The sequence below is a fragment of the Cydia amplana genome, chromosome 6 (assembly GCF_948474715.1).
Source record: "Cydia amplana chromosome 6, ilCydAmpl1.1, whole genome shotgun sequence".
NCBI lineage: Eukaryota > Metazoa > Arthropoda > Insecta > Lepidoptera > Tortricidae > Cydia > Cydia amplana.
In genome coordinates this window covers 18,730,431-18,742,264 of record NC_086074.1, presented here as the reverse complement: position 1 = coordinate 18,742,264, position 11,834 = coordinate 18,730,431, and the positions used below count along the sequence as shown (strand labels likewise).

The window sequence follows — 11,834 nt, the reverse complement described above, 5'->3', positions numbered from 1 at the left end:
GGCCAGTATGATAAAGATCGTCGGTGATGTATAGACGGTGTTCGGTAGAGTATCCATCCACCCTACAAACAAACACAAGCACTTCAACCTACGGACAACACAACTACTTCCAATTGTTAAAGACGTCACAAACCAGACAACGTTTATTGTATATATATATATATTATTAAGGTTATTATAATGTTTACTAGACCCATCACCTGTCAGAATGCTCATAATTCACAGTTTGAACTCATTCTTAGTTAGGAATTTATTTAAAATACCACCAAATGTGGTATAAACTAGGGTTAGCAGGAAGTTAATATTTATAGGACGGCTTATCTCACGTGGGAGAAAATCATATATTGGATAACGTATTAAGGGGCATTCCAGAAGTATATGGTTAGTGGTACCTTCGTCCAGTCCACACTCACAGATAGAGCTATCCCTTATTCGGCTCTTGGCCAGGCGCACTGGCGAACAAATATGTCCAAGTCGTAATCTGATAATATTCGAGGTAACAACCTTAGAGTAGCCTTTGTGCTTGAAGAACCAGGGTTTAGGAGGGATATTTGGCTGTATGTTACCGTAATGTTGACCCTTGGCTCTACGTGAGAGCTGCCATAATTTATTCCATTTTTCAAATAGAAGACATCTTATCGAAGATCTTATGTCGCGAGTAAAGCATTTTTGGTCAGAAGCGAAGCTCTGGTGTATGGCAGCTTTAGCACATTGGTCCACGACCTCGTTGCCCGTTATGCCTGAATGGCTAGGGATCCATGCCAACACTACTTGCAAATTGGCATCATGGCATTCTCTAAGTTTATCTTTTATTTTTAAGGTTAGGTAGAAGTTATCCTTGGAGTGAAATGGTAGTCTCTTCAGATCCTGTAGGCAGCTCAGAGAATCAGTCAAGATTATACTTTTGTCTTGATTGTGCGATTTAATGTAGGTGATAGCTTCATATAGAGCGACTGCTTCGCCAGTAAATATTGAGGCTTGTGGAGGGCTTTTATTATTGAGTACTATTTTATATTTTGGGATCCATACCGCTGATCCTACGGATTCTCTTGGGTTTATTTTAGAGGCATCTGTGTAGACCTGTAGCCATCCCTTAAATTGTCTGTCCATAATTTGGTTAAATACAGTGTTTGCATTGGGTGTTTTTTTAGAAATTCCCAAGTCTAGGACGACTGTGGGTTGAAAAACTAAAGTGTCGTAATTAAAGCAGAATATTTGATTCTTGTCAAATTGGTAATAATTTATATTGGAATACTTTTTGTAAGCTTTAATTAATGGGGGGAGTTCTTTATTTTTCCAGTACTTAGAGACAGGAGATATATCCAGTAGGGCTTTACATTTTGCTAACAGTGGATGATTCTCATATTGTGTTATATTTATGAAAAATCTGTCGGCCAAATACTGTCTGCGCAATATAAGAGGGGGATCTAGACATTCCACTTGCAGAGCATTTGTTGGAGATGACCTCATTGCACCAGTCACAATTCTCAGGCACTTAGCCTGGATTCTATCCAGTTTGCCCAGTGCTTTCATATTACAGGGTTCCAAAATGAAACTAGCATAGTCAAAGTGGCTTCGAACTATAGCATTATATAGAATTTTCTGGGTGTACGGATGAGCCCCCCAGCGTACGCCAGACAGTGAGCGCATAGCATTAACACTTATTTCGCATTTTTTTGCAATATAGTCCAGATGGGGTTTACCAGTCATTTTAGAATCGAGCAGAACTCCCAGAAATTTAACCGAGTTAACAATTTCAATTTCTTGCCCCTCCAAGGAGAGTTCTATAGGTGGAATGTTTTTTTTGCGAGTGAATACTACAGCTTTACATTTGGGGACAGATAGGGTAAGTCCATGAGCTTCAAGGTAATCTCTTAGGTAGAACAGGGCCGAGGCCAGTCGGGACGAGCAGTCTGCAAAAGATGAGGAGTTCTTGTATAGGACTATATCGTCCGCATATTGTAAAATATTGCAGAAGGAGTCTACCGTGGGTTCCAGATCATAAGTATAGAGACTATATAGGATGGGGCTGAGGACAGACCCTTGGGGGAGGCCCTGCCATACTGGCCTGGGAGGAAGTACATTGCCATTTGATCGGACACATATGTATCTGGCCATAAACAAATTGCTAATTACATTTGTCAGTCTTGGAGGGATATTTAACCGTTCCATTTTTTGTTTAAGTAGTGAGAGGTTGACGTTATCATATGCAGCTGCAATGTCCAGGAAGTTCCGCACCAATTTCCCTAGTGTGTAAGCTGCATAGCACCGTTTGACAGCTGTTATTTTCAAATTATGACAGTGGACGGCAATATAGCTATAGTCCGTCAACCAAATCTTGTCAGTAGCAATGTAAAGCAAACTAAAGTAGGGCAACACTCAAAGAGCAGTATTGCGCTAAGAAAAGCAGCAATGTACATCGAACCAACTGATTTTTTTTCCGCTGAGCGCGCCCTGCGTACGTCAATTCAAATTGTCACTCGCGGTTTATTGAAAAAAATTGAAACATGGACGGACAATTTAAAAGCGATGTTAAAACAATGTTAATCAAAATGATGAACAAATTTGAAGATATCAAAAACAACTCCCTATCGTAGTGCTTATATTCTCTTTGTTCCCTAAGTCCCTTGTCTTCTAAGTTTACTAAAATAAAATCATATCAAAATGCAGATAATTAGATAGTGCATATATTTGTTATTTACAATATAATATGCCACTTGTTAATGTAAATTAGTGTACTGTTCAGGATAAATATGACATACCTGTGTAATTTTTTTGATTGGTATATATTGTACAATATACATATTAAAAATAAAACAACTGATATTTGGGTGTTTATTTAATTTAAAGGTAAATAAGATAAGGGTCACTTTTCGACTTGGTTGCGTTGTACACGTACATAAACCGCCATAGGTAAGTATTGTCTGAAAAGATACTACCTACTACGAACGCCTTATATTGGGCAAGATTTAATCCTGCAACAAACATGTATGGATTAGGTAGATATTGCGAAAGAACGGCGATATAATCAAGGCTCTTAATACTGTTTTTCTACTCCAGCACTTAAATGTGTCAATTAAATGACTGACAGTGATATCTAAAGCAATGTCATTTGAATACTTTGTCTATAGGCTCATAAGATGACTGCTAGCAGTCATCTTATGAGTATAATACAACTGCTTTATTTTTTTTAAAGATACAAGTTCCGATCATCTTGATTGAAAGAGGTATGTTTTCATTTACAATATTTTTTTAAATAATAACTCAATTTTTTTTAAATAATAACCTTTTTTTTTTAATAATAACTCTTTTTTTTTTTATAATAACTTTTTTTTTTTTCTTTTTTTTTTTGCTGCAGCTGTCATAGAAAAAGTAATGTATGCAACAGCTCATAATTGGTTCTTAAAATTCTCGGGTCTTTTTTTACAAAACTCGACTACGTCTCGTTTTGTAACTTCGACCCTTGAATTTTAAGAACCCTTATTATATCACTGTTGCATAAACTACTATTAAAAGGTTTACCTTTGTAAATAGTCACAACTGATTGCTGAAAATATTAGACATGTGGGCCTATGGACGGTTTCCAGGACACAATTTATGGTCTTGTTAGATAGATTTAGGCATACGTTTTAATTTTATTTATGCCTTTTAACCCTAAAACAAAAAAACTGAACATAATCTTAAAAGTTCGAAAGAGTTCTTCCAGTACTTGTCATAACCGCAATTTTTAGTAATGTTTACCATCAACGAGCATGATTGTACATTGTAGGCCCCTTAGCTTTGCTTATTCTTATTTAATGTATTGGTATTTAATGGTGACAGCAGAAATATCTCTTGAAACAGAAACGATTCAGAATGAAAACAAATAAGGTGACGGCTGTCATTCACGATTCCACATTCCACAGATAAAACACAGATGACACGCGTTTTGGAATTATTTGAACACAGTGTTGCTAACCCGCGATTTTTCAAATTTGCCGCCTTTTACTACTGACAAGATTTGGTTGACGGACTTTAGTTGATGAAATAACAAAAATGCGGAAGCAGTGCTTTAAGAAGACGCAGATATTTAAAAAAAATCATGGAATAAGGTGCATTATATTACCTCAGGCCGTTCATCTACCTCTAAAAAAGCGGAGCCACATTAATTTAAATTAAATCTTAAAGGATTCCATTGTAAAAATTCGTTGAAAAACACGGAAATATGGGACACTTGGCAAAACTGGCGCACGTGTGCGGCAGTCTGTAGGCTAGGATCGCACCATTTTGACGGTTCGGTGCGATAGTGTGGAAGCCCACGCCAGAACGTGCTATTGTGGTGTGCTATTCCTAGAACTGCTCCAAGGTCGCGGTGCGGTGCGATAGTCTGTTATGGCTTTAAAAATCAAAGTCCATAAACAACAACAGAACGGAATGGAATGAATGGTTCGGCCACGTGTCTTTGACGTTTTCCAGCTGGCTGTCAGATTCGGCTGTCACTACTGTCATTATGTCATAATGTGATAATGTCATGTCACTTTCTCACGTCACTTTTGTCGTGTGGTTGTGTCGGTGTAATAGCCTAGTATTTTTTTTAATTTTTATTTAATTTGTATTGTTATAGCTTTAGCAGTCGGTGCTGCAGCTAAATCTTGGTTTTTAACAGTTAAACGCAGTGTATATAAAATCATTTAATTGAAATCTGTGCTGTTAACCAGGAGTTTTATAGCGTAAGTATATTTTGCAGTTTGATATGAGATATGAATGAAATGTGGTGTAATAAAATACCTACATTCAAAATACATAGTAAATAAATGTATAGGACCTGTAGATATATGAGTTATTGGCATTATTTTTATCCACTGTTTTTATCTCTTCTCTCTCTCTCTCTCTTACTGTTAACATACCTTATCAAGTGTCAAATTACTCAAGTTACTGAGTACTTAGTGTGGAAGTGTAGCTTTTTGCTAATCCTAGGTACAATGTATTTTTTGCCATGTCACTATTGCTAGTCATGACTCGTGTTTTATTATCTTGTAGGTATAATTACACAATTATTACCGTTGTTAGATGTTGCTCGGTTTCATACATAAAAAATGTGCAATATAATTTACATAAGAACATTTGCATTGCCTGACTTGTGTATAGCACATAGCACTGTTAATTCTATTGTCTTTCTGTTGTATGAGTTCAATAGTATCAAGATGACCTTGAAATTATCTCATGATAACTTCATAAATAGATAATAATTAAATTAAATAGATAAACCCCGCATACTCAAGTTCAGATTAAATTTGTGATGTAGGTATTACAATTTCCAAATACAAAAGCACAAATTTAATATTACCCTAGATCTTATGAGAATAAATAAACATAACATTTAGTTACTGATGAGTGTTACCATAGTAACTTTTCTAAGTAACCACCTAAGTATTTTAATCTTGGGATTATATACCTTTTCTTGAAAACAGAGGAGGTTCCCTCGATTTTAAATTAATGAAGATTGACTTTTACAGATTTTGGAAAAAACATACAGGGTGCGAGATAAAGGACATTTTTGACAAACTTTTTTTTGGATGCCAATCGATCCCATTCCTATTGAGGATCAAAAGCTTGTATGGAACCAAAAAAAATTTTCCGGCTAGAAAAGCCACAAATCGAGGAAAACTTTTCCCATACAATCTGTATGAAAATGAAAACTTTTATTTTTCACATGCTATTTTTGTATGCCAATCCACTCCATTCCTATACATAATCAATAGTTTCTTTGGTGTCAACTTACGGTAATGTACTAAAAAGCCACAAATTAAAGAAAACTTTTTCCATACATTTACTATGGAAAACACGTGAAATTTAATTCACATTTTTCTATCTGGCCAATCAGTCCTGTCCTGTTACATTTAAGGACCATAATATTCTGACTGTTTGTCTTGTCTTGTGTTGTCTGAACTGTTTTCCTCGATTTGTGGCTTTTCTAGCCGGAATTTTTTGTTGGTTCCATACAAGCTTTTGATCCTCAATAGGAATGGGATCGATTGGCATAAAAAAAAAAGTTTGTCAAAAATGACCTTTTTCTCGCATCCTGTATGTTTTTTCCAAAATTTGTAAACGCCAATCTTCATTAATTTGAAATCTAGGGAAGGTCTTCTAAGACCGTTTTCTCGTAGCAGCACGGGAACTGGTAGCTGCCCTCACTGACCCAAAAAGAAAATCCATCCTGTATATATATTTTTTTTTATGTATGACCATGCATAACTTTTTACAGAGTAGTCCGATTTTGATAATTTTTTTCAAAGAAGTTTGATTTTTTATAGTAAATTATTGTTTTTCAATTGTTATTTATAAATGACTATTAATTATAATAATTTTATGATCAATATAAAAATTAATGATGGTTGACTGATAGAGAATGCTATGAGGCATTAAGTCCGCCCTTTTTACTTTTTTTATGTGCAAATTGTGCAATAAAGTTTAAAATAAACTATGCAATTAATAAGTTATTGTGAGCCAACCAACACAGGTATGTTATTCTAATCAAGTTGTAATAAAACCATAGTTTTTATTCTATGAATATTGAATAAATTTGATTACTGATTGATAATTAGTAATCAAGAAAACAAATCATAATTTAGGATCCGGACCCGGATGTCATGGGGGCATATTAAATCGTTGACATTGGTATAAAGAAGTCTAGTTTTGTACGAAACAGAGTAGTGTTTTCAATTTTTTTTTTTTTAACCGTTATGGCTAGTGTTTTCAAAATGACGGGCGTTTTTCCGAGCCTTGATCGTTAGCTAAAAGGAGGGTGGTGACACTGCATAGGTGGGTGACACATTCAACCACAAGTTTAAATACTTAAAAATACCCTTTGGCAGGCAGTAAATACCTAAGTTCATCATCATTAAAAATCCAGTGGTTCTTAAACTTTTTTGTGATGGATCCATTATAGGATCGTTAAGCGGCTGCCAACGTAACGATAGTCTCGCATCAAAGTAGGAGTATTGCGAGCCTTCTATTTTCAAGTATGTACAATACTAACAGCAATAATCTTAAATGACCATTAGTGATGTCCCCTATTCCTTTGCAATAAGGTGTACGAATTGTCAGTTAACAGTGTTGACGATGGTACCACAGTAACACCAAGAGCTGCTGCAGATTGCCCTCCCTTTACGACCTCTAAACGACCTTCTCAATCACCTGCACGTTTCCGAACTGTGACGTCACTCGTGGGTGTGTGAGTGACGCACAAGTGTCAATTTCAATTTGTTACTCGTTTATACTCATTTGTAGGGAGTACAGCGCAGATTGAGGGCAGTATCTACATAAAAACATGTCGGTCTATTTACAAACTGGTATGTTACGTTATACGCAAAGCGGCAAAGCTCTAATTTAAAAAAACCATTTACTCGACTTATCGTATTTGACCTCTCTCTTTTTACTGTGGCAAGGCAAGGATGTGATTGTTTTCAATCTTGAAACAATAACTCCACTCTGAAAAGAAGCCTTTTGACAGTTGCAATACGTTATAATTTTGCTTTGTGCCATTTTGTGCCATTACAATCGCTTACATAGCTCGCGAGATTCGAAGGCTCGGGCAGTTTGTTACAATTAAGTATGGCGCCATCTATTTTAGCCTATTTAGTTAATAGCGTTCAGACAGTCTACAAATAGCATTGACGTGACATTTGTCACACACACGAAACTAATAATATTTAGTCAACGATAATTAATACGTAAGTACCTACTTGTATTTAAAAAAATATCATTATACAGAAACTAATTTTCTTCTTCAGAATTCAAGATGGAGGCTCTCTCGAACGTCCTGCAGCCGTACAAGGAGATCGTCGGCACGATCGCGGCCGTGGTCACCATGGGGCAGATGTTCTCGGGCTCATTCATGTGCTGGGACATCTATAAGCAGGGGGACACTAAGGGCGTGCCGCTTATGCCCTTCTCGGGTGGTCTAGTCATGTAAGTTTTATAAAGCGCAGACTCCTTTAGTTGCACCGACTGGGCTACTAATAAGAGGTATTGACAATGTGTAGAGGCGACATATACTTGTCGGGTAGCTTGTCGGAGACGTAGTAAACGGAATAGTGTGGTCGTAGGGCAGAGGTTCATTGGCTCATATGCTGGGACATCTACAAGCAGGGGTACACTAGGGGCGATCCGCTTATGCCCTTAGCAGGCGGTCTAGTCATGTAAGTACAGTACTATAATACTAGTGGTGCTCAGAGGAATTGTTCGGATTAACCCCTGCCGCTTCTTTCTGCCATCGCTCGACGCGACAACACTTCCATCTTCACTACTTAGATGGTTGGCAGTCCTGAACTGTGCGTTTCTCCAGAAACTTCCTGCCACACAGCTAAACTGTGAAATGAGCTCACGCCCGCGGTATTTGTGAACAACCTACAACCTTCAAACCTCTAAGAAAAGAGCGTACTCCAATCATAAATACCGGCAACGCACTTATTACCCCTCTGGTGCGAGAGGCCTCCAATTTCCGTGTGATTTTTTTATGGCACTTGCCCTTGATAAAAATTAAAAATTTAACATTAAAACTGTAATTTTGCATTAGGCCCGTGTTAAAAATGATCGTATTAGCGGTTTCTGTTGTATATTAATGTTATATAATAAATATCTAGTCGAAAGGTGTGTAAATAACCGGAAGCTCGACCTTATCGTACATAATAATGTCTATAAATGTATTTGTCGGCCAAGGCCGTAGCCAATCAGGCGATACAAAATGATTTATAGCCCGTCTGTAACGTATATGGGCTGGGGCGATATCGCCAACATCGCCATTCTTAAATCCCATACTTCTTGGGCCAGAAGAGTCGTAGAATGTATTGGTTCCCATATATTCCACGACTCTTCTCTTTCGCACAGGCTATAGTTATTTACCAGTCTTTTCTATCCTATATAAAGCCCGGCCATACAATGGACAAGACGGTCTTTCCCAACTGACCTGACCTTAATGGAAATACTCACCTGACCTTAATGGAAATATTCACCGCAATTGGTATTTAACAGGCCACTGTCAAACGTTTGAATAGATGGCGCCATCATAGCTTGCCCCTTTTTTTATGAAATTTGGCTTAAAGGGCTGGCATCCAGCTAGGGTTGCCAGATCGAAAGGCGCTATTATCGGGAAAAAAAATCAATTTTTCGGGATTTTGGGCCTTAAGTCGGGAAAAAAAAAACCATTCAAATTAAATTAATTGTATTAAAAACAACGATATTTTTACATTATTGGCACTACGTCAGCTGCTCTGCCCAATCTCGCCACGCGCGCCCCGCGCGCGCGCGCTGACGGGCTAGACGCGGCTCGCTTGCTCGCTCGACGACAGTTCGGAACTTGAAATTATTGTTTTATAACGTGAAGCTGTTTTTCGGGACAATTTTCACTTTGTAGGGAATCGGGAACACATGCTAAAAATCGGGAGAATCCCGCCGAATCCCGACCATCTGGCAACCCTACATCCAGCGCATTAAAACATTTTGTACACAATTCTAGCTCTAATAATTAATCAAGGTGACCGTAGAATTTTCCTTAACAGGGGAGTACTGAACTTGCAGTACGGCTTCATTCTGCGCGACGATACGATGATCCGAGTCAACTTCTTCGGTATAGCGCTGAGCATCGTCTACTTGTCCATCTACTTCTGCTACACGAAAGAGAAGGTATGTGAGACAGACAGATGACCATCTTATGTCTGCTGATGATTTTATAATTTACTTTAAGAAAAAAAAAGAAAAACTGTTGAACTATATAGCTATTAAGCTCCCCGGTAGTGGGTTAGCGTAGGCCATGGCATAAATGTAAAAATTGATAGTCAATGTCAAATTTTGACAATGCAATGAAATATACAGCCTCCTAAGGCCCAAGGTAGGACCTATAGTACCTACCTATTCTGTTCGATGTAATTTAAACCATGTTCAATTGGAACAGAGTCGCATTTGCTTTGTTTCGTTCAATTTTCAAACAACGTAAAATCAACTCTATTTCCTACAAGTTAGGTTTAAATTTCAGTGGCAAATTTTGGAAGTTTCCTTTGTATGGCTGGGCCTTGGAGGATAGAGTCTGTTCGGAAAGAGAAGAATCGTGGAATGTATTGGGCCCCATACATTCCACGACTCTTCCCTTTCCGCACGGACTCTAGTCTGTACAATCCGTCATATTGCTGAAATGATAAGTTTAGAATTATATCAGGCTTATAATAATTATAGGTACATATATACTGAATATACTGATTTACATTAACCTGTTTTTTGTTATAGGTTAAAGCGTGGTTCGAGCTCGGTCTATGGGGCGCGTTCACCGCTGGAGTGGTCAGCTACGCTCAAATGGCAGATCCAGCCGTTGTCGAGAACCGACTCGGGACAATCCTGACTGCTTTCATGTTCTACCTGATTGCGTCACCGCTTTTCGGGCTGGTAAGTGTTGTTTTGCAGGTTAAAACATAGTTGGATTTAAATCCATAGGGATATCACCGCTGGCGTAGTCAGCTGCGCTCAAATGGTATATTTCTTCAATATGAATAAGTACATTTATGACCATGATTTAATACATTCCAGAAGAAGATTTTCTGTTAATATAAAACTTATTTTAATGTAATGCGAATATAATCCTGTTGGAAATATCACAAAACCGTTGACATGCAAAAACTATTCAAAATTTACTCTGTATCAAAAAATAAACTATAGTTTATCAAAGGACTGTCTCATTTCAAACATAGACAGAGATAATCATACTATCTTTGTTTTACACTAGTACTAGCACCCAAAAGAAGTTTTTATGGTTCTTATTTACTGCCAAATTGGTTTGACCAACTATAGTACTAAAATTAAACTTTAATCAAATCAATGTTATCCATTGCAGAAAGACATCATCGCCAGGCAGAGCACTGAGGGTCTACCTTTCCCCATGATCCTCTCTGGTACCGTTGTCACCTTCATGTGGTTGTTATACGGCATCATTCTTAAGAACAACTTCCTCGTCGTAAGTATACAACTATACACTTTACGTCTCTTATCAGAAAGTTCAATATGCATTGCCAAGAGCACAGTGGATCTACCTTTCATTAACCTCCTGAGACTAAATGTACATTATAATGTACATATTCGTGCAATCTAATTTGAACCTTTCATGAACCAAGTAAAGTAGCATTTCTTTTGATCATTGCTTTTTAAAACAAACGAAATTCGTTCTAATTTACTTATAGAATAGAGTTCAAATAAAAAATCTGAAAACTTTATGGTGGGTCTTACGAGGTTAAATATCAAATAGTTATTATAATTTATATTTTATCCCTTTCTTACAAATACATAAGTCTAAATGACAGATTAAGACAAACGATTAGTAGCTGATTGAGACTTGTAGCGCGTTCATGAGTAAGGGGCTCTTAGATACAGTCAGCAGCAAATTGGTTAAAAACGGGCGACGTGTCCAAAATGTTGTCTATAGTGTGTCAAAGGGCTGTCTCATTTCAAACAGAACGAAAGAATCATACTATCCTAGTCTTATACTAGTACTAGCACCCAAAAGAAAAGGATGAGTATAGTTTTTTTGTACCTATTTACTGACAAATTGGTTTGACCAACTGTGTGTCGTGTTTAGATCATTATGAACATCTTGCGCGTTTAGCCACTTCTAGTGCGTTTGTTTCAGCTCCAAAACTCAGTCGCGTTGGTGCTGTGCTCGGCACAGCTGGCCCTCTTCGCGATCTACCCGGCGAAGCCCAAAGCGGCCGCCAAGGCCAAGGCGAAGAAAGCCGACTAAAACTAGTCAATTGTATTAGGTACGTTAAGCAAATATACACCTTATTTCTATAGCGGCTTAGTTGAAAGTGCAA

At 37.5% G+C, this 11,834-nt stretch overlaps 1 protein-coding gene across 2 annotated transcripts; it reads left to right on the top strand.

Moving 5' to 3' along the window:
• The first annotated feature begins 4,575 nt into the window (after positions 1 to 4,575).
• LOC134649283 (sugar transporter SWEET1) lies at positions 4,576 to 11,834 on the top strand. Of its 2 annotated transcripts, XM_063504010.1 has the most exons (7): positions 4,576 to 4,709; positions 7,773 to 7,937; positions 8,168 to 8,180; positions 9,540 to 9,663; positions 10,261 to 10,416; positions 10,862 to 10,981; positions 11,651 to 11,832. In XM_063504010.1, the coding sequence occupies exons 2-7, from the start codon at positions 7,781 to 7,783 to the stop codon at positions 11,759 to 11,761; spliced, it is 681 nt and encodes a 226-aa protein (XP_063360080.1). In that variant the 5' UTR covers positions 4,576 to 4,709; positions 7,773 to 7,780; the 3' UTR covers positions 11,762 to 11,832. The 2 variants fall into 2 exon arrangements, with proteins under 2 accessions (XP_063360080.1, XP_063360079.1); XM_063504009.1 differs by lacking the exon at positions 8,168 to 8,180 and having other exon boundaries at positions 7,773 to 7,950; positions 11,651 to 11,834.